Raw genomic sequence first — 27,165 nt, 5'->3', positions numbered from 1 at the left:
TGTCTTTGCCATTTGCAAGAAGGTGGTACAGCCTGTACACACACAACACTAAAACACCCAGCAGCTGGCTGAGTTCCCCAATGGGATCAACAGACCAAATTAAACAAACAGGTTTGCTTTTAACAGAATACCACAGATTTTTGATGAAGTCCTCTACAGTGCTACAAAGCCAGGGAAGAGCTGGCTCTCCTTGGGTGTACAGAGAGCACACCTTTACCATCAAATTCTCTGCCTTGGCACGTTTGGCTTTAAAAGGACAAGTTACACCAAAATGCTCTTTCTTCTCAGTGAGAACATTCAATTTATGAAGACCAAGTGGAACATACTTTGGCTGCAAGGGATCATCCCATACCACCCCAGTGAACTTCTCTGGAGCTGAGCAGATGCACAATCAGGAGCAGAAGAGCAAGGGTGACCATGCTGCAGAAAAGGGACTGTGTGATCAATTCCACACCCTATATATTTTTTAAACTTACACAGCCCTTTTTTTCAGCCTTATTACTAAGTGAAACAAACCCACTTCATTGTGAGGCAGAGGTTGGTTCATCACCATTATTCCACTCCACTTCAATCAGGTCCTTTTTCCACACTGCTATTCTCACCCCCTGGAGCACCAGCTACAGGACCCTTTCTCTATTAAGACAGCTTTAGGCAACAAAAGAATGGATATTGCAGAGCCCAGATTATTCTGCTCTACTGGCTTTTTGATTCTTTTCCCACAGTGAGGGCTCTCCAGAAGTCCAACAAGACAATGAGACTTCAAATCCTGCAACACACAGGCACAGCCCAAGGAGCCCACAGGAAAGCTGTCACCCATTATTGTGTCAGTCAAAGAAGAAGACAACCTATGAGGCCACAAATTAGCCTCATTAGCTCTGGTGTTTTTGTGAAAGTTTTGGTCTTAAGCATGCAGTATGGTTTGGTCTGTTAGCTCAGAGGGGTTAGAGAGCATTAAGAGAATTATCAGCTCAGTTTCTGTTAACAAAGTTATTCTTTTGTCTCTATTGAACTACTGAAGGGGAAACTGTTCAAGCAGGTACTTTGGTAAAGTTCACTGGCACCAAACAAATGGTTTATATGCTCCATTTGGGATTGCTCCCTTCTGAGTGAGCACACTTCAATCAGGTCTCCACAGAAAGCTAAAACTGTGCTTTCCAGACCAGGATGCATTTTAATAACAAGAAATCCATTGTGGAACAAGGTACTCCACCAAAACCTAGCTGACCCAAAAGGCAGCTTCATAGAAGATACCCACAATCCACACATTCCAGCATTTACTCTGGGACTGCTGCTTGTTTTCAAAGCTGGTAGATCTCTCTCAGCCCCATTTTACAAGGTGGTATTAAAGAGATGTCTGTAAAGCCATAAATGCTGTGTGGCTGCAAACTCCTTGGTGGACACAAAGCCTCCCAGGTCACATTGTTCCAGTGCTGTTGCAATGGCAGACTGTGGTCCAGGAACAAATCCCAAGCAAATTTTGTCCCACACACTTCCCAGACACACAATTTCTCTTGCAGGAGACCCTGCCCTACTGACTCACAAATCTCTCGGGATGGATGGCTCTGGATTGTCCCACTCAGCCAAGAGAGGTGAATCCAGTGCCTAGATGGATGAGCATATCCTGAGCCAGGTGAGGCCTTTCTGATGACAAGACCTTCTTGAAGCTACCCAGCAAAGCTGAGATGTAAGCACTCCTGGCAAAAAAAGCCAGCAGTATTTCCCTATCAGGTCACACTAAATTAATCTCTTACATGTATGATCTGGGTTTAAATATTTATATTTTTCTGCACAGAAGGTGTCAGGACAACATTCCCAATCTGCTAAGAGCATTAAGGCTCCATTTAGGCATTCTTTAGGACAGAGAGTGAGGATGCAATGGTACAAAGAGCTACCAGGCATTCTGAGAGAATAGAAGAATGGTGAGGAGCATCAGCACAGCCAGCAGAACAGGACATCCCAGGAATGCTTTAGTCTTTCACCACGCTTTCTACATCCTTGTGTTAAGGCAGCTTTTCCCCAAAAGCTCTCCAGCTATCCCTGTTCTCTGCAGTCACAGCTCCAAGAGTGACAGCTGAGATGGTGCCCTGTGTAGGAGCCCACGCAGGATTCAAACGTGGCTTCCATCCCACAGATCCCATTCATTCCCACCAGTTCAGCCCAACAAGCAGAGCTATGACTGTGAGATACCACAAGGGAGAGCAGCAAGATTTGCCATCCAGAGCAACAGCAGCCACAAAGACTGCACTAGGTATTTACTCACAAAAAAACTCTGTTTTCCCTCAAGTTTTTGTATTCCCTAACATGGAGCAAGTGGAACCCAGAAACAAGGTGCACATGCACGGCTGCCCTGCCACCTACTTTAACAGCCTGCCAAGGTAATTCCTTCTCCCACACAGATGAAGAGCAGCTCATTCCAGCAGGCAAACAAGGATAAAAAATAGGACTGTGCACAACTTCCCAGGACACTTTCAGTTCCTGTGGTTTAAACTCCAGTTCACTCTGCTGCTGTGTGTATTTAAAGGCCAATACTGCAGCCCACAGGGAAGGTCTCTCAGGCATTGATATATGAAGAATCTTAATGGGGCTGGGAGACAGGGAAGGAAATATTTCCTCATTTTACAGATAAGAAGCAAAACTCAATAGATGGTCTAGGCAGTAGGAGCCAAAATCTGCTTTGATCAATGCTGTGAGGTCTCAGAACCAACAAAGTACAAACACTGAGCAATGCATACACAAGGCAGAGGAGTCCCAGAAATGAGCAGAAAAGCAGAGAACAAAGTGAAGGGAAAGATAAAGAAGTGAGATTTGGCTAACAACAGACATGCCCACCCAAGGGGGAAAAAATGGTTAAAAAAAAGGTGGGGAATCCTGAGCAGCACTTTACAGTAATGAAGGGGGGGGTGGGGAGAGAGGTAGAATGGAAAGAGTCACAGCATGAAACCTGAAAAAATGGCTTTTAAAGAAAGCAAAACAAACACTTTAATGTTTTACTAAGAAGAAAAAAAAAATGTATCAGGAAAAACAGTGTGCTGAGGTTTTTTCTTAAGACTGGTTTTGATAAAGATGTATTTTATTAGAGAGTTTTTATGGGAAAAAAATCCATCTTTTTTTGTCCTCTTTGTTTTCCTTTTCAAGGAAAAATACCTGTGTTTAGTGGATGTTTGGTGTTATGGAAAAAGGGCCTTTTAGGGAAAAAAAACATCAAGAGAAATTAAAAGCATCCTTAAGAAAAGAGACAGAATTCCAAAGGTACAAAATAAGGGAGCAAATATTAGTGACAGGGAATGCTGCTGCTGTCAGTTCAAGAGAGTAGAAGGTACTCAAGTAGCAGCAAGTATGAAAAAAAGAGTTGGAGGTGTTTTCCCCTCTTGGCATCAGACAAGACAAGGAGTTCAAGCAAGCAGTTGCAGTCCTTAGAGACCTCCTCCATGAGTGCACACAAACTCACAGCCCTGCTATGCCTGGTCCCACCACTGCTGCCCTCCTGCCTGTCCCCACTGCTGCCCAGCCCCTGCAGTGGCAACCTGAGCCATGGCCTGAGGAGCCACCAGACCCCTGTGAGGCCAAGCCCAGGGCCAGAGGAGCTGAGAACACAAATTCTTAATCCAAACAGAAGATCAATTCAGCTCTGTCAGATGACAGCCACCTCAGCACCCTCATCTGTGGATGGCCATATATGTCTATAAATGTTGATCTCTTCACTTTGGGGATTTTTAAAGTGAGATTTGTTTATTCATGCTCAGATTCCTCTTATAGTTATGCCAACAATAAGCCATAGATTAAAGAAAGCCTCGCAGCTTTAAGCACTTCTTACTAAGATTTTCACTGTACAGTTCAATGGACAACTCCCTGATCTGAGCAACCACTTTAAAGCATTCCCCAAGGGCATCCAAAATAATTTTGCTCCATCTGATGTCTAATTAGATATCCAAGACTCTGATCTCTCAAAGGTCCCTTCACAAAGGTTTCACTCAAAACAAAGCAGAGATTTGAATACCTTTGGGGCTGACAAACAATAAATCTCTTAGCTGAAACCTAAACATTGTACAGGGAATTCTAAAAGGTATCTGAAGGTAGCGCAGGTATTGCCCTGTAACTAAATCCACTGAAAATGCCCAGAACCTCCATTTGTTGCCAGTCCCTGGGTTAGGACAGAGTTTTGCTGCCCAGCAGAGCACCAAGGGCGCCGGGAGTGCAGCAGCCCAGCCTTCAGCAAGCACAGCACTGCAGACACGCAGCCGGGATCAAAGAGGAGGAAGGGATGCAGCGTCTTCAAAGCCACTTAGAAGATCCTGACACACTGCTCCTTTCAAAAGCACTGAGGACTTCAAGACCCTTCACAGCTTTGAAAACATCGACCTAAAAATACTTTTGAAGACGGTTCCGAGCTTTTGCCTCGGCCAGACGCTGCCGCCGGGCGCCCGGGGCCGGGGCGGTACCTTCGGAGCGGTGGATGCAGGTATGCTGGTTGTCGCTGAGGAAGAACCCCTCCTTGCAGCGGCACTCGTAGCTCCCCACCGTGTTGACACAAACGTGCTGGCAGCCACCGTTGTTGAACATGCACTCGTCTGTGTCTGAGAGAGAGAGAGAGAGAGAGAGAGGGGGGAAAGACAGAGATGAGCTTTGTGCTCACACGGATCCACGCTACAGACAGACATCAGCTCGGGTCGGAGCCACCCAGGCAGCCGAGACACCCTCGGGCTGCCCTGTGCTTGCTGTTGTGCTGCCACCCTTGGGAAAGGGCATTTCTTCTGTGCTCTTTCCCGTGTTTGCAGTCTGCCCGAGAGCCACAGGGCTCCCGGTCAGTGCTGGCCAGCCCAGCCGAGCAGAGCTGATGGCTACAGCAAAGGCAGAGCAGCCTCGGCACCCCAGCGCCCACGGGAACATTCCCTGTCCCCAGTGCAGCTGCACCCCACAGCCCAGGTACACCCAGCTCAGCAATCACACGTGGCTCTGGCTGCCTCAATGGGACAGCCACCCTTTGGTTCCAAACCCATCCAAGCTTTAAAGGCTGCAGTGGTTTTGGTTCGCTAATCTGAGATTTCTTTTTCCCAGGAAGCTCCACACCCTAAAGCAAAGGTGGAACAAGAAAAATACAAGCCTCAAAATAAACTCAGCTCAAAATCCCCTACTCCCCTAATCCCCTACTCCTTACTTTCATCCCAGCTAGAATTCACGCACCACATCTGCTCTGGTGCTTGGTTTGCCATCCTCCTCCCTCAAGTCTAGGACATCATCACTCATCATCAGGGCTGCTGCTGTGTTGACTGACTGCAGTCAAGGACAAGAGCAGAAGTTCTGGAAGCAGTTTTGATCTTGATTTTGCAACATTCAGAGTCTCAACAACACCAGAGAACACAGAAGGGCTCTGCTTGCAAGATAACCAAGAGAACCAAAGAGTAGAAAAACTTCAGCTAAGCCTCTGAACAACAGGATGCCCATCCCAATCTCCAATTCTTTGGAATTTTACCCCTTAATAAACATGGGTTGTTTGTAACCATGACTGCCAAATACTTCTCCTAGCCTAATTTTCAGAAATTTTAACAGGAACTAAAAAACACTCAGTCCTTTAAAAACAGAACAAAACCTTGCTGAGGCAAAGCACTGGTCTCATTTGCAAATTCATCTGTAACACCATGTTTGCTCCCTGTTCTGTTCATTGTTCCTGGCTAATAGTACAATGTTTTTAATTTAACATTTTAGCATTTCTGGCAGAAAACAGCTGTCTTAAAAAAAAAAAAAAAAAAAAAGGAGAAAGAGAGGCTTTTAGTAAGAAGCATAATATAGTATTACAACAGATTTAATGTCCACTGAAGGCAGTGAGTAAGCCAATTGGATGCAAAAGAATGTGACCTGCTGGAGGAAAAGAGCGGCTGACATATCTCCATCACAAAGAAGCTGAGTATTTTAGAGTTCTGCAGTGATGTGAATGTGCAAACAATCATGAATAAACAGCCACCACGAGTCTTTAGTGCTACAGATTTGAACTCCAGCAGATGTTTCTGTCTTAAAGACCTTGGAAAGCTTTCAAAAAAATCATTTCTTTCCAACAAGTAATTGTCTATTTGGCTTAAACCCAGGCACACAGCAGAGATCTTCAAAAATAAGGGTGAGAGGAGGGCAACCCTGGCGTGAACAAAGTAAATAAACAGATTAAGAGAAGATGTGATCCAATTTGCTGCATGCCAAAATATTTATTTAACGTTTACATCTCAACTCAAAATTGGAACATCAGTGGTAAAAACCTCACTGTATGTCAATGACATTTTGTTTTATTTTATTTTATAGGTCTGCCATGCAATGCTGAGCAGCTTCCCAGTGACATAGCAGGTGGTAGGTTTTGGTCAAAGTTGTGTCACTGGTCACAAACAGCTCAGCTGAAGTATGCCCTGGGTACAAAGAGACTACACAAATGCCTTTTGGTGCCATTGTCAGAGGCAGCGTGCTCCTTCACATCCAGCCCTTCATGGTAACCTCAGCTGAACTCCACTCTGTGTTTACACAAACGCAAAAATAAGATGGATGTTCTGTTATTTTAAAGTATCCGCAGATATTTTGTTCCCCTCTCTACTTTATTTAAATATTTGGGACCTGGGGAGTTCACCCTCTCCTCCACCTACACTGCAGAAAGCTGGGCACGCAGCAGGTTCCCAGCAGGTAAAACCCAACACAATCCCACCGAATACTCCAGAGTTGTCTGATTTGTCCCAGCAGAAGATACAGCCTGGGGATGGTCTGACCCCCAACTGATGTGCCACACACTAGTGGGAAATAGCCAGCTAAATTAACTTCAATTTTGCAGTGAGAGCAAGGCTCCCTCTGACTGCCCTGGGTATGGAGGTGTGTCCGGGAGTGCAGCAGTAGAGGAAAACTGAGCCATCTCTGAAAAAGCAAATGGCACAGGTAGCACAGGGCTGAGGCACACAGGGTGCCCAGCTGGGGTCTGGGAAGCAGGACAGCTTCACCAGCTCGGGGCTTAGTCCCTCTGCTCTTCAGTGGCCTCCATCATACACAGCTACTGCACACTCCAAATCATCCTCTCCTTTTAGGAATACTCAGAGTGAGAAGCCCCCACCTTACAGATAGATTTGAGAGAGAAGATCCCTAAGCCTGGAAACACACCTGACAACTGACCTCAAGCTAAATGTGGGACAGAGAGGACAATGATAGCACATGCTCCTTTATATAAACTCATTTAGCATAATAATAGATGACATTTGGCACACTTAAACCTAAAGCACTCCACAGAAATATAGCACAGTTATCCACGTTTACAGAGGGGGGGAAAGAGCCACACTGGGATGGCACCTCAGTACCTGAAAATCCTTAGACTCACAAGCAACATTCTCTGTCTGGACTGACTGAGCCCAAGAGATTGCCAGGTGTTCCCCGTGGGTGCAGCCACAGGGGCGTGTTCCACCACCACTCACCCTGCCCATGAGCACACTCCTTACCCAGGCAGTTGTGGCCATCGTGAGCCAGCATAAAGCCATCGTAGCAAGTGCAGCGGTAATTCCCTGGAATGTTGAAACACTCGTGGACACAGCCCCCGTTGAAGTCGTTGTCACATTCATCAATGTCTAAGGAATAAAGCAGAAGTCAGTATGATGGATGCTTGCCTGAGTGTTATAGACAGGGATGTGACTGCCTAAATGTGAGCAGCAACTGCTGTCCAAAATCATCACTGCCTTGCAAATACACTCTATTTAATGCATTTCTTGCTGAAGGTTTCTGATGACAGAGAAAATACCCTGAAACCCCCTTGCAGCTTTACCTTATGTTTTTTGAGGCCATAAACAACAAACTCATTATCAGGCTGAGTGAAATGAACAGGTGAAAATCCATGCAAGGTTTGCCTTCGATTTTGTAAACAATAAGTAAATCAGGTGACGGAACAATCACTATTTTGATTTAAAAATGATCCTTCATTATTTTCAGTGGCTCTATTTTCTTATAAATGCTCCAAGCTGACACAGACAGAACGCTGTGCTCTGGTCCCTTTACCTTCACATTTCCTCCCTTCGCCGGTGTAACCCATTTTGCACATGCACTTGTACAGCTTCGGGGTGTTTTGGCAAATAGCATCTGGGTGGCAGTCATCCAGCCCCAGGGCACACTCGTCCACATCTGTGAAAAAACAGCAGGCTCAGGAGGGATGTCAGCAGGAGGAGAACAGGGCATGTCTCCTGAACACATCCCTGAGGAGATGACAAGGCTGAGCACCTCTCTGTGGTGCCCACAGAATATTGTGTGGTTTTGTGTGTCAGGACAGAAACAGGCAGAGAGAGCATCTGCACTTTAATTTCTATCATATTCTACCTGCATATAGATATACTTGTATGCAATTTAGATAAGCCCATGGTAAGCTTTTGTGCACGTTTATAAATGCATCAAAACAATCCTGTAAGGGTCAGATGCTCTGTGAAATTCAGCTGATAGTTTCACAGAGATTCATCAGAGATTGTTAATCTTTCTGATAACAAAAAACAGTCATTGAAAGAGTCCTTGATGACATCCATGCATCACCTGCAGGAAGCCCAAGGATTTTTAAAATAACAAGGGGAGATGATTGAAATGTACTTTCAAAGTCAACACCAACAAGTTAAAAGACTGACTTACCATTAAACAGATGTATAATCTTAAAATAATTTTTTTAAATACAAGAATAGTATCTGGGGAGCAGCACTGCCAAATCACCTGGCCAGCCATCTCAAAGCACAGCAAACTGAAGCAAAATATCCAGGTGGAAACTTCAGAGAAGAGGAAATGAAGAGAAAGGGAAACACCAACAGGAAGAAGTCCTGGAGATGAAGAAGAGTAGACAGAAGAGGAAGAAAAGTTACAGGCAGCAGAAGACATCAGCACAAGTTTTTCACACAGCAGAAGAAAACTGAAGCACGGAAACAGGAAGATTTCCAGCAACTGGCTAAAAGGGAGAATTGTAGAAGCAACACCCCATGCAGGTACAAAAAGTGCCTCCTAAAACAAGAAGTAGTGCATGAGTATCAGCAGAAAGCAACTACTTCAATAGTCAGCCACTTTTTATGGTGGGGATCACTTTCCAAATGGAAATTTCAGCCAGCACTTCTCCCATTTACAATTATAGCATTCATCCTGCTCTTTTTTTTTTTTCCTTTCCCCCAATCACAAAATATGCCTGTAGGTACTGCAGCAGCTGCCAACTGCAGAAAGTGCTCACTTGGTTTTAACTCCTAATGGGGTTTGGCAGTGGGAAACAAGGCAAAGAGCCAGTGTTAGAGCACCGGTGCCTTCCTGGCTCTCAGGTGCACACAGCTCCAGCAGCAGTGATGGTGTCCCCAGATAGTGCCACCAGCAAGAAAGGAGAAGGTGGCAAACAGTGGAAAGCAGCAGGGAAGAGCAGCAGAATCGGCTTCCTCTCAAAGCAGAGAAGTCAAGCCATTAAAAAACATGGGAGGCAGTGAATTGAAGGAGCGAGTCATGCAAGGAAGGGTGTGGGCAGTTGCTGAGGGGTCTCCAGCTAGTGGGACTCAGGCAGAAAGGATGAGCAGGGAAGGACAGACAGCGGCAGCAGCCACACGTGCTGACGGTGTGCCCTCGGCACCTTCAGCTCTCCCCTGCCCTGCCCGAGCCAGGGACACAGACCTGCCCCGGTAAGAGGGGTCCCAGAAAACACACGGCAAGGAGGGGGCTTCCCTCTAAGCCAGGACACAGAGACATCAACCAGATCTCGTGGCAGCGGCAGGACGGCAGCTCAGCTGGGTTATTTTTACACCGCCCCTCTGTGATCTGCAGCGTGCGGTAAAGAACCGCAACAAGAAGCCGCATCACTAATGCATGCAAAGGCGTGGAAAAGAGGGCTAGGAAAAATCCGTAGGCACAGGGAGCGAGATTTCCCCTTGCAGTGACAGTATCCCGAGCAAAAGAGAGACCCTGGAGGAACGAGACTGTGAGCAAACATCGCAGCCTTCAACTTGGCAGGAGGCGGCGGCGGGAGAATCCCTGGGCTCTTTCCGCGGGGTCCCAAGGCAGCCTCACCCGCAGCACACGCCGTCCACACCCCGCTCCCCAGGTGCCCCATCCCGGGGCTCTCTCCGCTCCCAGGGCAGCGGGACGCGGCGTTGGCAGCACCCGCGGAGCCCGAGCGCCCTGCGAGCAGCGCCGGGCACGGCCCCGCCACGGCCTCACCTCACTCCGGCACCGGCCCCGGCCCCTTCCCTTGGCCGCCGGCCTGGAGAGGAGAGCCGGGACCGCGCGGTGCCCCGCGGGGGGAGCCGCTGTGCGGGGCTGGGCGAGCGGGGGGCGCTCACCGGGCAGGGAAAGGGACCGGGGGCACTCACCGGGCAGGGACCGGGGGCACTCACCGGGCAGGGAGCGGGACCGGGGGCACTCACCGGGCAGGGGAAGGGACCGGGGGCACTCACCGGGCAGGGGAAGGGGCGGGGGGCACTCACCGGGCAGGGGCAGCGCGGCGGGGCCGCCCGGCGCGGGCAGCAGCAGGAGCAGCAGCGGCAGCGCCCTCGCCCCGGTCGCGCCGCGGCGGCCGCCGGACCCCATGGATGGCGCTGCTGCCGCTGCCGCCGCCGGGCGGGAGGAGGCGGCGGCGGAGGGAGTGTCTGGGGCGCCCGGCCCGCCTCGCACTGACAGCGGGCGCGGGGCGGCGAGGGCTGGGCGGGCCTCCCCCTCCCCTGCCCGGCCCTGCCCCGCTGCCCCGGGCGCGGTGGGCGCTGCCGGCACACGAACCGCCCCATCCCCGCCCGTGGAAGCCCCGGCGCCCGCACACCTGCGGCGCCCCAAACACAGGTGTCCCGCGGAGCCGCTGCCACCCGCGGGAGCGGGAATACCTCACACGCGGGCTGCGGGTGCCCCCGGCAGCTGTGCCGGGGCTCCCCGCGGCCCGGGAGCCATCGCCCGGCGCAGACAAGCCCGAGCAGGGAGCCTGTCGCAGCCGCAACACACGCGACGCGCTCCAGCCCCGCTTGCGTTTGTTCAAGAGTACAATATTGACATTTTTACCGTGTAATTACACCCCACTGCAGAGCAGTGGATCCCCGGCTGAAGGCCGTGCCAAAACCCACACATCACCCCAGCCCCATCCCACCTCCATTCCCAGCCAGGGATTTCTCACAGCTGTCGCTCCTTTGGCAGGTAAAATTGGCTCATACATTATTCACTGAAATTATCATTTCCTAAATAATGTCTGACCTTTCAGGCTGCGAGCAAAAGCAGGCAGTATTCTTTTCCACCCCTCCCTCCCATCCCCATTTCACTGCCCTTTCTCTTTTGTTTTGTTCTGTGAGAAATACCGAGCTGTTTCTAGTTGCAAGGGCGGTTTATACACATTAGTAAATCTTCAGAATGAAACTTTCCCTCAGTCTTTGTCTTTGTTTCCTTAATGGCAGCTATAAATTACCACTCTCCTTTCTCACTGGAGCATCAGGCTTCATTGCTTTTGAAATGATCAAAGTTATTCTCTTTTTAAATCCAAGGAGAAGCAACCTTTTGTGCCTCCTGGACGGTTTCAGTCTTAGGCAATCTCATCTATAAGTACATAAAGCTGCTCATTAAACACTCCAAGGATTCCCCAGCCCTGCACCATACCCCAATCTTCCCCTCACCCACAGAAAGCAATAAATGAATGAAGGGTTTCTCGATGGTTTCCATGATCTCCTGAATAAACCATCATACTTGGGGTGGGAATTGACACACCCACACATCTCTCATCCAGGGATATCACTCAGGGTTTCTGCACAAACAGCTCTCCCAAATGGACAGAGAAGCCACCTCCCATCCAGGCACATGACTTCAAGCCACCTTACAGAAGAGCTGCTGCACATTTCAGGCACTGCCCAGTCAAGTCCCCTCAATGAACTTGACCAGTGTTAATTTAATTAACTTTCATCACAAGATTTGCAAAAGACTAAGTAAGAACACCTATGAAGAGTGTAGCAGAAAAACCAGTAAGAGACACTGAAGAGTCGTGTAACCAAAATATCCAAAGCTTCCTGAGGCACTGTAAAAGCAAAGCATCTTTCTTACTTCTGCAAACTAAAACATAAAGTGAGACATAAATATTTGGGAATGCCTGAGTTAGATCAAAAGATTTCGCTGCAGCTTGGAAAACAAACAGAACAATATCGAATTTATCTTAGCTAATGAAGCCATTTCTTATACATAAATCTCTAAGTGTTTTGTGAAGGATCCTGGCTATTATTTCACATATAACACACATTTGTTTATGATGAAGAATTGCCATTAAAATATCTCTTTAAAGACACAAACCAGACAAGCTCAGACTTCAGATGCCTTTCTGCAGCCTTTTTAACTATTTCTATTCAACCACAGAGTAACAGTGACAGATAACTGCTCTGGGCATGAAGACCTTTACTGGGAGAGAGAGAAGCTAGAAAAAAAATTAAGATTCAACTTCAGCACTAAGTTAAGTATGAGGAAAGGAAAACAACCATACCAGGGCAGTTGGACAGGAAGACAACCCAAACAGGACCATTTGGGGATTTTTTTCAGCAATTTAAAATAAAATCAAGTAACAAAGTTTCAGAGAGGAAAACAGATCCTGGAAAATAGCTACTTCCATGGGGGCAAGACCCCCAGCTCCCCTCTGCTCTCCATTTTCACTATCACATGCAGTTGCCTCACATTGAGAGATGGAGACTAAGCTGCCACAGAGCAGCTGGATGTAAAATCTGCTCCAGAAACTGTACACCTGATGTCCTGAGTAGAGATGAATACTTTTGTCTGAAAAATTTGGTGAAAAACTGCTTCATAATACTTGTTAAATTTTATTATTTGAAGACATGTAGATTGCCATTTCATCTGCACTTAAATGAGAAGTAGCAACTCTGCTGGCCTGCATCATATTGACCCAAAATTTAGCACGACTGAGCGAGCATAATGAGTGCTTGTGACGGCAGTTGAAAACAACTGGGAGGGCTGGGAGATGTCAGAATGGTAAAAGGAAAAGTAGGATGCTGACAAATGAGGAAATACTTCCAAATATTTAATTGTTCCAAAGCACACAAAAAAATGTCTCAGAGCTGTAGTTTCAAGCCTTGCTCATCTCCAGATGTACAGTGTTTTGAGTAATTGTTTCTCTTTGAAATGTATCACTCAAATTTTTGCACTTCCCACCTTAAGTGTCCCAGGGTTCTGTGTAAATATAACACACCTTCAGTAATCAGCAGGAACTGCACAGGACTCATCTGAGACAGAGGAAATTTGTGGATTCTCTGGTCATAAGGGGCATTAAAAACCTTCCCACGTAATTTATATGTCTTGTCTAAGTCTTTTTATGCCACTTGTAGAAAAACATTCCCCAAACAAACATCAGATCCACCAGTGACATTTTAAATGTTGAAGGATCTGCATCTTAACATGCCACTATCACTGAAATGAAGAACAGTTCCTGTTTATTGCAGAACTGAATACAGCATGACCTATTCATACACACACATTTCTGAGATAATAGGGGGAAAAAAGGAGACACTTTGTCATGTGAAATAACTTTCAGACATTTGTATTTCCTTGTGAGAACTTTCCAAGTCATTGCTACAACAAATGGTAACTCTTCAGGCCAGAGCAGTCAGTGAACAGCCCCTGCCTGTGCACCCAGCAGCTGCACAACACACTTTGCATATCAAGGCCCTGCTCCTGGTGCTCCTTGGAGGAAATCTGGAGAACCTGGGGCCACCACCTGTGACGAGGTGAATGAAGCTGCTCTTACCTGAGCTCCAGGCAGGCCTGCCCCACGTCCATCCCTGCAGGGGGATCAGGAGCAGCAGGTCCATCCCAAGCCCAGGGAGCAGCGATGGTCCCAGCTCCTGAGGCAGCTCTGGTGTCCCTCACGGGCTCAGCACACCCACAGCAGGTACCGAGCCCCAAAACCTGTCCAGGGATGAGGCCACAGCACCAGCTCACCAGAGCATGGCTCAGGCCACGTTCACCCTCTGGCATCTCCCAGGGAGTCCCCAGGGTGACACCCTCAGCTGTGGGCAGTGCAGGATCACCCCCAGCTCAGGCAGATCCATGCAGTTCCCCCAAGAGGAATACTGACACTTGTTATTTTGCTTTGCTGGAAAAAAAGCCTCCACCACAGACCGGGTGCAAAACTACCACAGGGGTGTGAGAGGTGAAGCTACAGAGATACCTCCAAATCAATGATCCAGCTCCTTCCCTGGTGGAATAGAACATTCAGTGGTGACCTCACACAGTTTCAAACGGAGGGAATGGCAGCACATCTGAGGGTGTGTGCTCACAGAACCTCCCAAGGTCTGTGCTGGTCCCTCTGCCTTCCCCTTCTCCCCATTTCCTCACTCCAGACCAGGCATCTCCTCCACTGCTGGCAGTCTGACTGACAAGGATGGCCTGGGGGAAGCCTTGGAGCTGGGAGGGAGCAGTTGTAGCTGAAGAGATCAGACACAAAACTGTACAAGAAAGCTCTCCTGAAACGAGCCACTAAAATGTCCCACAGACCTGCAGCCAGGCAATGAGTCAGGTATCAGCCAAATTGTAACAGGCTTTTTGAAAATAGCACATTAATGCTATTTTTTCATGTTAGAAGACATTTTATTGCAATTCAGCAAATGAGCTACACCTGTAAAACCTCTTTGTATATCCAATTCACATTTAATGTCCAGTGGATTGAAATGTCACAGGAAAAATGAAAAAAAAAAAGGAAAACAGTACCTGGTTTTGTCATTATAATGTAAACTTCAACACGGCCCTTAAAAAAAAAAACAAGCCAGTGATTTCCCCATGTAGTAAAATATATAGTTTATAAGGTATTGATGCTTTATCTTAGTTTACCAGCCAATCTCTAGGTATAAAATAAAGAGCTACAAAGATGTGAAGTACATGTACAATTTCTTCAAGTATTTTCAAGTATCCTATAGTCTCTTCACTACGGACACAATTCATTTGACAATATACAGAAAATGTTAAATCTGAATAATTTCACTGCAGAAATCTTAACATATTCATGAATTTAAAACACATAAAAAGTATGGGTCACCCAACTAGCAAGTCCCATTTGAACAGTTTGAAAAATACTCTTTGTAATGGAAAAAGTTGTGGAATAGTCTCCAGTTCATGAATATGTTTTCAGCTACAGAATATCAGGTGGTTAAAGTTTATGGCAGGTAAAGGCTTTTTTTTTTTTTTTTCTTTTGTATAAACTTACCATCATAGTATTTAATTACATTTAAACCAACTCTTTATTAATTTGCATTTTCTTTTTGTATAAAGTATCATTGTAGCATTAACCAAAGAAGCCTAAATAATTGATAGGTGACAGCCTAATTTTTCCTCTCAAATCAGGTATGAGCCTGTAAACATGTTTGGCCAGTTTAGCACTATGTATTTACTGCATGATGAACTGCTTATTTTTTTATCACTGCATTTCTCTCTCCAGAATGAATGTGTGCTGTTAAAATTATCTTTTCTCATTAACTGTTACCAAAAAAATCCCCAATGAACAAAAAGAACAGCACAGCCACACTAACTGTACCCACCAAACCTGCCCCCTTATTTTTGAAAAGAGGAAAAAAAGTTAAAACTGCATTACTCTGAACAAAGGGAGAAGGATTTTACAAAGCTCTGGATAAAAAGGTGCTGACTACACTGTTTGTTCCTATGAAGTTCAGCAGAATGGCATGGCAAGAGCAAATGCTGGATCCTACCCTTATCCTGTGGGACTGCTGCTAGGAACAGCCATGAGAGAAGTGGGTGGGTTCGAGGTGAGCACTGCAGAGTGGTGGGATTGTGGCTGCTCCTACAGCCTGGGCTGTTCTTACACATGCCAGCCAAATCTCTTCCCAAAATCCTGGCACAGGCTACATTTAATATCTTGCTCTTCCTTGGATGCCTTTGGAGCTATAACAAAATCAGCTTTAGTTCTGCTGCATCTCAGAACCTTCTACTGCTCTGTCAGTGGAGCAAATCCCTCCAGACTTGGAAGTCCACAGCAGAAAGTGCTTTGAACCCTAAAAGGATTAAGTACAGGTCCCCTGTGAGAGGAGGAGGAAGGTCTATCTCAAACTGGTTCTTGCTGTGAGAATGAAGTAACCTAGGAGCTGGAAGAGGATTTCTGTCTCTTCCTTTTGCACTCAGGGTGCTCTCACTGATGGACAGCATCATCCCCACGAGCCAGCCAAGGAGCCCACCCTTGGCAATCACCAAATCCCAGCCTCTGCCCATCCCAGGGATCTCCAACTGTCCTGATGAGGGCAAAACAATCCACACCAAAACAGCCATTAGGCCAATGGTATCGTGTCTCACTAGGTAAACTTGTGTAAGGAAGGAAAAAATAAAAGAGAAAAAAAGAACCTTAGTTCAGGATAATTACCTCATACAAGATAAAATTAATCCACCCTTAATACTATGAGATATATGCTTTTAACAGGATCAGCTCAACTGTTAAGGTCAAAATACAGAACCTTTCTGTCTTAATAAGCCCTGGTAAAGTCAGGCCTAGTTAAGTCATTTTCAAGACAGCTGAAACAAAAACAACAACAACAAAAGAAAACAAATGAACAAAAAAAAACCCAAAATAAACCTTTTTTTTTTTTGCTATTATTAATGCATAAACAATTTAGGGCAGGTGTAAAAAGACTATCCTAACATATTAAGTTGAACATATGAAATTCTTAGAATGCAGTAAAACTGTTTTTTTATTTTTGCCCTTCCAAATACGGAAGAAAAATTTTAAAAGCCACCAACAAAACCAACCCTGCACACACAGAGAATACTCCTGTGAAATGCTCCTGTAAGCTGTGAAAGAATTTGCACCCACCCCATGTGAGGAGTGGCTCAGACATTGCCCTCACATCTTCCTAATGCTACTGTGAAATCAAAGAAGAATCTTGCTCTGATAAGTAATGACAAAGGAACTTCTCAGTTTAATAATGAAATAAATAGGACAAAAGTAAAAATAGTCGAAAATTTAATACATGTGCTATACTCATAAATTATGGAAATAAAACTATCACAAGATGTGACTAAGCTGTAGGTAAAGTAAAAGTGCTACAATATTGTGTGAACCAAAAAACTTGGACTCTGCTTCTCCAAAGAGAGACAATACTGAGATAAGTTTATACAGTGGAGACCTCTTAAATACACAGCCCTGAACTTCTATACAGTAATTTGTGATGCTGATAAATCAGCCTGTTCTCAAGTCACATATTCATTTCAAAGAGATTTTTATCAGAGGATTCAAATGAACAGAGATGCCTTTAGGCGTTTGCCAAGTTCCAGATATCCAATAAATTAAGCTTTCAAAATGTTTGTGTTTCATAGCAGAAATGGACTAAACTTTCTTTGCTAAAAACAAAAGCATCCCAAATGAAGCAGACTGTGACAGCGGGATCCAAGACATATGCACTCAAAATGAAAAGAAAAAACTTAATACCACTGTCTTTTCAGAAATATTAAGAAATCCTTATACTTGTTAGTAAGGTATACTGTTATTACTTCAGATGGGGCATAAAGATCTTTATTTAGTCATCTGGCATCTGAGGAACTCATGTCCCTCTTTATTAGCAGTTAAGAGAATTACCAGCAGCAACCATATACCAAGCTTCAAAAGGCTGGTTTAAGTGGAAATGTTCTTGTGTTATGAACAATTATTCCAGGTTTTTCATTTAAGTGGGCTACACTGTAAATTCTGAATTGCAACATAATATAGCCAGTTGTATCATAGAAGATTTTTTTTTTTTAAAGACAAACTTACAAAACACAATGATAGGTTAAATAAATAGAAAACATCAGTTAAAAAACAGACTTAATTTCTTCTTCTGTGCAATTACGTACCAATATGAAAAAATATTACTTTGATCTCTGGACATTTCACCTGGTCAGTCTCCTGGTTTTCACTAAAAATAATACTGACAACAAAAATAAATGAAAAAAATAATTGTTGACAAATCAGTGCTTTGGAGCTATTAAAAGCACAGATCAGATCTGTAGTTCCCTTGCAGCAGAACATGACCCAACACCTTAAAAATCAAACATTGGTAATAATGTTAATATATAAAATATTAGTTTAAAAACTATAGAATGACCTTCTCAGCAGAAATGGAGTGTATACACTGGGGTCTATGACATACAGCATATCTGAAGGCAAGTTCACAGAATGCTGAAAGGCTCACTGCACATTTTCTATGGCAAGGAAATACTGCAGCTTTAAAATAAGCTGCACAATACTCATCTCTATCTCTTTCACATGAAAGTGTGTAAAAAGCAAATCAGCAAATAAACTCTAAAATAGATTTATACCAAAATCCTCTTTTTTACATTGAGTTTACAGCTTCTATCCATTTGCCTGTACTATTTCTGGAGTTTCCTTCAAGAAAAGTCAAAGTTGCATTTTTGGGCCATGAACAAGTTCACGATACAATGTACTGGCAAGACAGAACTTTTGCATACTAACGAGATTCACTCCTTGTTGCTTTTTTTTTTGTGTGTGTGTTTGTAAAGACAGTTTTTCCTGTGGGACAGGAGGTCAGATGTCGATTCCTTTGACAAGAGATGCCTCCAGGGTGATGTTGAACTCCTGCAAGGTCTGCAGCACCCGAATCAAAGAATTCACCAGCGTGTGGTCCTTAATCAGGGCTATGTCCTCATACATCTGGGCTGTAATGGGGCAGTCTGCAAGCAGGGCGATCCAGTGGTGCAAAAGGTGGTCTCTGACAAGGGGCCAGTGGGCAGTTTGGGAATAAAAATAAAGCCAAGTTAATTTCACATCTGCACAGACATGATTTTTATTCTTTGCTTTTAAGCAGACCTACCGTGCTCTCCACTTATGAGACAGGGAATGGGGAGTCACTGCCCCATGTGCAACATCTTTTTCATTTCATTAGAATATCAGTAACAATTATAAAGAAGTTTCTTTGTACCTGGCTCCAAGACACACCAGCATCTGAAACTTGCCATCCTTCCCAATGTTTCTTGGGGTGTTGTTGATAGCAGTGATAAAGCGACAGAAATTCCTGGCCCTTGTCTGCCAGTTCTCTTCTGGGACCATCTCGTTCTGCTCAAGGGTCTCATAGTATGTTTGTGCTTTTTCTTAAAAGAATGGTGGGAGAAAATGAAGTTTCATCAGTGCATTTAGGAGAGAATTAAAATTGAAAGGCCTAGGATCAAAGCTCATCCATTAATTCCCTGAATCATTACCTTTGAGGCACTGTTTTTTTCTGTTTGATTCAGTCCTGTGCTCCCCCTGTATAAAACTGGGATTCCACTTCCTCCCCTCTGAGCAATGCTAAAGAGGTTCACCTATCCACTGACTTTGAGTGCAGTAAAATGATCATATAAGGGGAACAGTGATGTTAAAGTAGCTACTCAAAATATTGAAACGTTAAAAATAATTCCTTTTTTAAAATGTGTTTGTGAACTCGATTTATTTAGCTTTGTGTCAAGGGATTCTAGACCACTGTGTGAAAAATGGGCTTATAACCCCTTTATTACAATGTCCAGTACATACAACACCACTACATCCATCTGCTGTGCTCTGAAAGGCAGCTCATCCTCTTACAAGTGTGATTTCTTGCTTTCTCTGTGCTCAATTAACAACAAGGTTACCCCATGTCAATTCACCACCCTATTCATGTACCTCTTCCTCAGTAAGGAAGTTTGTTTTACACTATTACTGCTAGAAGGACAAAGCCCAGTTGCTGCACCAAGTAGAGCCAGCTTTGGCAGCACACAGAGGCTCTCTCTCACGACAGTACAAGCAGGTAGGTGCTCTCATGGCCATTCAGCTCCTGAGATGCCTCCAAGAAGTCTGCTCTTCACACCAGCTGAGACACAACAGCAGTGATGAGGAACACAGCTGGATGTGCTTCAAAGACACAAACAGGCTCTGGGTTGTTATCCTCCCACTCACCTAAAAAATCCCAAATGAAGACGTTCTTGAAGAGTCTCGGCGATTTGAATCCATGCTGGAACACTTGCTCGAGAGCTGAAACGAGTCCACTTTCTCCACACAGCAGCAGGGTCAGGCTGCCTCTCTGCCAGCACACACAGAAAGCACACACACTCATCACCTCACTTTGGGACTCTGGGACACAAGTGTCCCACTAAGTTTTTAAATAAACAGATGCCTAAAGTTCAAATCTGCTGTCAAACAGTGACCCCAAACAGGATGGCCCAGCTCTCAAAAGTCCTGAGCATTCAAAAATGGATTGACTTCTCTAAGAATGAGGCTGAGGAAAGCACTGTCAGGGCCTCACCATCATCAAACAAAGCCTCAAACAGGCCAAGATAATGAGCAGGCTTTACCTATAATAATCATCACTACAAAAAATTAGGAAAATATTTCCCTCTTTTTTTAAGCAACAGAGATCACAGACCCAGTGTAGCAGGTGCCTCTGATTGCTTATCAACAAAAACTACATTTAATACTCAGTAAAAAACAAAGTCCTTCTTCAGCACATGATGGTAAATTCTATTCTGCAAAACCAGTGCATGACCATTTGAGATCATTACCAATGTGATCACTGACTAGAAGTACACTGGATATCAATCTGTCATGCCACAATGAATTCAGAAGTCAGGTGTTACAGGAATGTAAAAAAGCCCTGACTGTCAAGAGCCATCCATCCAGATCCAGCACTGCTCTACACATCTCTGGCTCACAAGGGCTGGACAGGGGCATGCTACTTAGGTTTGTTTCAGAAAATCACTGCTGTGTCAGCTAGTTATGTGTGTAATGCAAGAGTCTTGAAGAGCACTTCTGCTTCACTTTCTCGGGGGATGTGGGTGTTTTCAGGGTGGCCTTTGTTTCTTTCCCATTTTTTAAAGTGGCCCATGGGTTTTCATGTTTTAAGTAGCAAGGATAATGCAAAACAGACATAAAAACCTACTTAGAGCTCAATGTAGATGTAAAATGTCAGTTAATTCAGAACAAACTAAACAGTAGGCAGTGTTCTTGACAGTGTATGGGTAGAATCCTTGGTAGAATTTGACTAATACCACAATTTCCAATACCAGAATGTTAACATTCAATTTAACAGAATGCTCCAGTTAGCAGCAAAACACAGGTATTTGAGGCTGTACTATCTCAGTATCTCATTTTTGCTCCACTTCAGGAATTCTCAAGCACATGGCTGTTCATTCAGTTTAGTTACTTCTGCTATATATTCTCTCATGTTTACTAATCAGAGTTGTAGGACAGGAGTGCCATTGCACAGACATCAACCCCTCACCTCCTTCTCTGGCTTGTGGAAGTGCTTGACAATACCATTAACAGCTTCACCAATAGCTTCTTGTATCTGACCAGTATTTAACTCTGCAAAACACAAAAATATATCCAGTTACAGCTTCAGAAATTCTACCTGTGTGTGAGGGTTATGGCACAGCATAAAGCACAGCAGAGGAGCACAAACCAATATAACTCATTTTGTTAAGGAACAGTGCTGGGCTGTGGGTAATGGAAACCCAACTCTATGTTTATTTATTGTTGAGGAGGTAGGAATGGAGATGGTTTGGTTTTGTTTTGTACTGAAGTTAACACTGTGGTGTTTCAAAACACCAAGAGTGGAAAGTGGTTTTTTACACATTATGTGAATTGTCAGACCAGGACACAAAGCTAAGAAAAGGAGCAGTGCTTTATTTAGGACTTACAAATCTGGGCATCCTGGAAATACCTCCTGTGGTAGTTTTGCTGCAAACCCAAGTATGGCTGGGAACAAAGTAACCACCTGATTTATCAAGAATAAGACAACCACAAACACTGACCTCAAGAGCAAACAAAGAGAAGTCTGTGAATAGAAACCACTAGCAAGAGTCTTCATCCATGAAGGACAGACAGAGAAAAGGCAGCAAATTTCTACCTTCCTCCATAGCATTCATTCCACAGGTGAAGGACAATACAAAAAACACCACTGGACCAGGAGCACAGACAGATCTGCCACCCTTTCAGATTTCAAAACTTAAGTAGACAGAACAGGATGCCCAGGATTGTCATTTGGAAGTTAGCTGGAGTACAAGCAGGACCCTGGGCTGAGTTTCACAGGTCCTCTCCCAACTCCAGCTGTGTTTGCAAGCCCTCAGGTGATGATGCAGAACAGGACAAGACAGGACAATGCCCAGCACTCACTTGGCTTATTGTTTGGTGAGATAGTGACAAATCTCCTGATCATGCTTGGAGACTGCTGCAGGGGAGGGGTGCGGCACTGCCGCTCGTCAGCCTCAGTGTGCGAGGTCAGCAGCTCTCCCACCAGGATCCTCTCCAAGCTGCCATCATCCATGCCCTTCCCAAGCCACCTTCCACAGGGAAACCTAACAACATCAAGGAGATAAATGGATCAATCCAGATTCAATTCCATGCCAAAGACTCTCAACTGCAGTTGCCTAAAGCCCAAATCCTGCTAGCACACTTATCAGAAAGATTTCATTCGTCCGGCACCAAGTGACGAACTCTTGGCTTTGGCTTTTGCCAGCACAGGCAGCAAAAGTAAAACAGCTTTTCAGTTCCAAGTTTGTGCTGAGTGTTGCAGTAGATGATCCATCCACAAAGCAGATTTTGCCTGAGTCCCACATGTAGCATGATTTGAGGAAAAATGGGTAAAAGGGGAAATCCTACTACATCCCATCAATGGGTGAAGAAATACACTGAATATGCTACATAGTGAGCCAGCTGTAAAACAACCCCACAGCCCAAACATATGCTTAAATGCCAGAACACCAGTACTTCTACTGAATTGGGGTATTAAATCAAGACACTAGAAAGCACACATGCCCATTTGCTCATTATCACTTTCTCTGAACCAATGCTGATGGCAGTTTAATCAGCTTCATTGGAAAACTGAACAGCATCCAAAAATAGACTCTTTCCTCTTCATTTAATTATAAATGAACTGGCATGGAGACCTGAGTGGACTTACCCGCCAATTTGACATCAACATGAGCCTGACAGTTTCCCTAAACAAAGGACAGTGCATCAAACTATGCTGTATCTAACACAAATAAATTTAATTCTCACTGTAAGTTTCATTCCTTTACTTTTCCCATGTAAACACAGGTTTCTAACACTCATAAGGCCTTGTGTTCCAACTTGTGTCCAAAGGTATCTTTGTAACACCTGGAGTACCCACTCCTAATATAAAATACCACCTATATTTGGTAAGCAGCAAGCTCTGACTTGCTGTTTCTTCCTTGGGCTCAAGGCAGATTATTTCTAAGCTGCACAACAGTCAACTCATCCTCTCCACCAACAGTCTGATATGGGACATGAACATCTGCAAACTGCAAACCCCGTTTGAATTCATAAGAACCAGCATTTGTTTAATGCCAGAAGCCAAACGATCTTTCTGTGCCTTCAGGTCGAGGCAACTGTAGACACAGAGTCCCAGGAGATCAGACCTTTCTAATCAAACAAGCCCTACTGTGCCAGCTCCCTGCAGGAATTCTACTTACCCCACATGAAATGCCAGGATGATACTTACTTGTAAGTATGCCCTGTTATTTCATTTCTGACCATAACATATTCCACAAGCCACTTGGCATACAGCCCTGAATTATCATGTCCTATTTGCACTGTGGTCAGTTTTCCCAGGTTCTGGCACTGCAAATTAAACAGAGTTTGTCAGAGGAAACTGAAAGAAAGCAGCATATTGGGGGAGTAAACTACTAGGGAACGTGCTCAGACAGAAACTCAGAAATGTGGTTTGTGTTTCTGACTGCATGGTTGGTTCTGGGCTTTTTAGTGGTGGGCTGCTTTACTTGGTTTTGTTTGTTTGCTTGTTTTGTTAAATACTATTTTGATCTGCACAGAGCACATCAGCTGAACTAGATTCTTCAATTCGATTTTACCCAATGGGCACAACACACATGCAAAAATCAGAGCAGAATCACTTCTTTGTTTTCCAGCAGAAAAGGATATGACACCTCCCACAGTTGTAACAAAGACAGTCTTGTCTTGCAATCCCTTGCACTAAGGAATTGTCAGTCATTTTGCTCTGCATGTTATTAAATATAGGTTAAATGTGCTATGCACAGGCACAAACTATCTGTGACTAACCACAAAGATAGGAAATGTATGGCAAGGTGGTACAGCAAGGGGAGAATTTAAAACTGAACAAGCAGAACATCCAAATTGGGTTTTGTATCAAATAACACAAACCTCAAAAGTCATCTCCAATATATTCCTGGGAATCTGCAGGACTCCTGTTTCACCCAGTTCTCCCGAAATACAGATCCAAGGATTGGCTGTGAACATTGAACCACCGAGTTTCTTGCTGGGAACAATCAATATATGGTATGGTATCACTGCAAACACAAAAGAAAGAACACTTCAAAAATTAAGAAGAATAATTATGTAACCTCTTTAGCCAAGAGAGGGGCAAAAGATAAGTCATAAAACAGCACTGCAGTATCATGAAATGTTAAAAGAACTTCAGAGATCCCATTTAATCATGCTAACACTTGCACATTAAGCACTGACTGACAATGGGGAAGCGTACACATATACAGCAGCCACTAAGAAGCAGGGCTGACAGCAGAACAGTGTCAAGTGAAAAAAGAAATTTGGATGGAATAATGCCTTCTCATGAGTGTAAATCCCTTTTTATTTACCAACCTCACAACACGGCACTAACATGGTTACTTATCCTCAGCTTAGGGACAAGGATGTAAAGATGATATTCCTGTACTGCACTGTAGCTCAGCACCCTATACAACTCCCCCAGGTCCCACTCAGGCACTGACTGCAGCCTTGCTCTACAGGCATGGATGGCAGCAGCATTCACTGCCATGGCTGAACAAATCCAGTGAAAACACAGCATAATGCTGCAAATTTCTCTCTGCCATGTCACTCTTAGTCATGTTAACTTTAGGACACATCAATTTCTTAAAAGAACAAGCCATTTCTTTTCCCTTCTACATAGCAGCACAAATATGCTCAAATGCTTTCTGGTCCCCTGGTTTACCTGTGATACCTCAGTATCACCTGAGCTGCAGTCCCTCCTCGGACTCTCAAGGCATATGCTCTTCCACCACCCAGCATCTCCTGCCCAGCCCTCTCTTAACCAACCTTTTATAATAAAATCCAATTCTCCGAACGGTCACTGTGTTTCTTGGCTTTCTGCCCTTCTTTCATAGTGCATAAGCAGATTACAGTCAGGGCTTTTCAGCTGAGGCATTTAATGCATTTCTCCCTCAGCATCTCCTCAGCTGTCAGTGCCCTCGAGAAAGCATTTGGTGGTTGGATTTTCTTAAAAGCCCAATGCTCGCAGCATTTAAGAATGAATTAAAATGTTTCCCTTTTTATTTTCCGTGCTGATAGTCCTAAAGTAAGTGACAATTTAACTGCATCCAGCAGACCAGATTTTCACATTATCCAGAACTTGCCTGCAAGACCAAAAGCTATTTTGCTTAGATGTCTGTTGGCTTTGTCTTTCATACACACAAGTATTAATCACAACACATCACCAAGGGTAGTCCTTTCACATATCCCACCCCCAATTTCATAAGCCTTGCTAAAGTCTTTCCTTATTTTGCCTTCCCAGTGATGTCCTGTGGCAGCAGGCACACAGATCTTTGAGAACTCTGTAACACAGTTAAGTGTTATAGTTATCAACAATAGCTTAGAAGTTTCTCTAGGGTATCTTTTTAGCAACTAGAAGAAAAAAAAAAAATGCTGAAGAGTTCTGATGCAACCCTCAACGGGCATTTCATTGTTACCCCAAACCCAGAGACAGGCATGCAGCAAAGTAGCCTGAGCACAAAAAAGGAAAGGTTTGTTTTCTTTTAATTCCCAGCATGCATTAATATTCTTGATACTGAACAACCCATACTGTACTGATTTAGTATCATGCGAACAAGTCCACAACAAAAATTTCAGCTGAGAACTCACCTCCAACTAAAATTATTAGAGCTATGTATTTTACTAAGTTAGAAACAAAAGTGACAGAGACAGTAACTCCTGCCCACCAGAGAAGATCATGGAAACAGCAATACAGCACACACAGATGGATCCCAGGGGAAAAAAACAGAACAATTACATTAGGGCATGTTGCTCAGAGCTGTTTAGAATTTTGGAGATGGACTCAACCAAATCCAGAAATCAGAGTTGCAGGGAAAGCAAATACTTACAGATTGTTGTGAAAACATTGGTAAAGCAAAAGTAATCAACAGCATTGAATGACAGGAGATGATACAAGAACTGTTCTTTCTCATCATCGCAGCGGAGGAATGCGTAACGCTTGTAGAGTTTTCTGACAAAGCAAAACACATAATCTGTCACAGTAACAAGATGCTTCCAGTGAAATGTTTTCTACTGTGCAAATTTATTAGGTACACTATGAATAATGGGCAAGGAATTACAAATGAGAAGTGATACTGGGAGAGTCAAGTTTTTTCACTGTGCCAAGATACACTGAGTCTCTGCAAGGCTGACATCTCCAAAGTGCATCAGTCCAGTTCTCATTATCTTCCACCCCTCAAATGAAACATTTGGTTTAAAGGTCTTTTCCCATCCAAAAACACCCCAAGATGGAAAAAGGAATTTTGCACTTTCTTGAAAAAAATTCTGACTTCTTTTGACCATGTAAAATGACAGAACTGAAGTGAAGAAAGTTCTCTTAAGTTACTTCTGAGCAGAAGGAGCCATGGGAGAGTTCTCCAGCACATGATGTAGGAGAGAAGACTGTTCTCAAAGGACAGAAGACACAAACTGGGGCTATCTGCTTGTATTTGGCTATAGGTGATCACCCAGGGCTTACAACAACCTGCACATTAATGCAGGGAATAGTTCCAGTGGTGATAGTACACAGCTCCCGACACAACCAAAATTATAGGCATGCAAAGGTGGCAACCAATAAATAACACAAGTGTTGGGCATAATCATAAAAGAAGAGCATGCCAAAATATATCAAAATCCAACTGATGCTGCAAGAATTTCCAAACCCTCCAGAACACAGGGATTAGGTATTAGAAATGCTGACCCAGCTGTGGATAGGTTGTTCCTGCCAGGAGGGCATCCTGACAACTCCCCTCAATTTCAGGTATCAATTTACAAAAAAGTCAGCAAGTCACAAGACAGAAACTTGCAAAACAAATCAATGATAATCAACATACAGGCATGTTCTCACATAACAAACCTGACACTAGAGACTGACAGGAAATGTTCAAGGAAAATAAGACTGAGCCTTATTAACTTAACCTGCCTGTCGC

General features: G+C 44.3%; 2 protein-coding genes across 8 annotated transcripts in view; both read right to left on the bottom strand.

Annotated features, from left to right (window-relative positions):
* Positions 1 to 10,542, bottom strand: part of SCUBE2 (signal peptide, CUB domain and EGF like domain containing 2) — a 39,504-nt gene extending 28,962 nt beyond the window's left edge. The window contains exons 1-4 of one of the 2 annotated variants that reach the window (XM_053981065.1): positions 10,434 to 10,542; positions 8,005 to 8,127; positions 7,455 to 7,580; positions 4,440 to 4,574 (exon numbers count right to left, since the gene is read on the bottom strand). In XM_053981065.1, coding sequence (XP_053837040.1) covers positions 4,440 to 4,574; positions 7,455 to 7,580; positions 8,005 to 8,127; positions 10,434 to 10,536 — 487 coding nt within the window. In that variant the 5' untranslated portion in view covers positions 10,537 to 10,542. The remainder of the gene's footprint in view (positions 1 to 4,439; positions 4,575 to 7,454; positions 7,581 to 8,004; positions 8,128 to 10,433) is intronic. The other variant, XM_053981064.1, reaches the window with a different exon arrangement.
* Positions 10,543 to 14,602: 4,060 nt separating this feature from the next.
* The window catches only part of DENND5A (DENN domain containing 5A), a 64,198-nt gene continuing 51,635 nt past the window's right edge, over positions 14,603 to 27,165 (bottom strand). For all 6 annotated transcript variants that reach the window (XM_053980004.1, XM_053980007.1, XM_053980008.1 and 3 more), the window contains 8 exons: positions 26,086 to 26,207; positions 24,116 to 24,261; positions 23,439 to 23,557; positions 22,091 to 22,272; positions 21,198 to 21,280; positions 19,877 to 20,000; positions 18,888 to 19,056; positions 14,603 to 18,677 (listed from right to left, as the gene is read on the bottom strand). In XM_053980004.1, coding sequence (XP_053835979.1) covers positions 18,494 to 18,677; positions 18,888 to 19,056; positions 19,877 to 20,000; positions 21,198 to 21,280; positions 22,091 to 22,272; positions 23,439 to 23,557; positions 24,116 to 24,261; positions 26,086 to 26,207 — 1,129 coding nt within the window. In that variant the 3' untranslated portion in view covers positions 14,603 to 18,493. The remainder of the gene's footprint in view (positions 18,678 to 18,887; positions 19,057 to 19,876; positions 20,001 to 21,197; positions 21,281 to 22,090; positions 22,273 to 23,438; positions 23,558 to 24,115; positions 24,262 to 26,085; positions 26,208 to 27,165) is intronic.

The sequence above is a fragment of the Vidua macroura genome, chromosome 6, assembly GCF_024509145.1.
Source record: "Vidua macroura isolate BioBank_ID:100142 chromosome 6, ASM2450914v1, whole genome shotgun sequence".
Classification (NCBI taxonomy): domain Eukaryota; kingdom Metazoa; phylum Chordata; class Aves; order Passeriformes; family Viduidae; genus Vidua; species Vidua macroura.
Note: the sequence above shows the minus strand (reverse complement) of the source record. Positions and strands in the feature narration are given on the sequence as shown.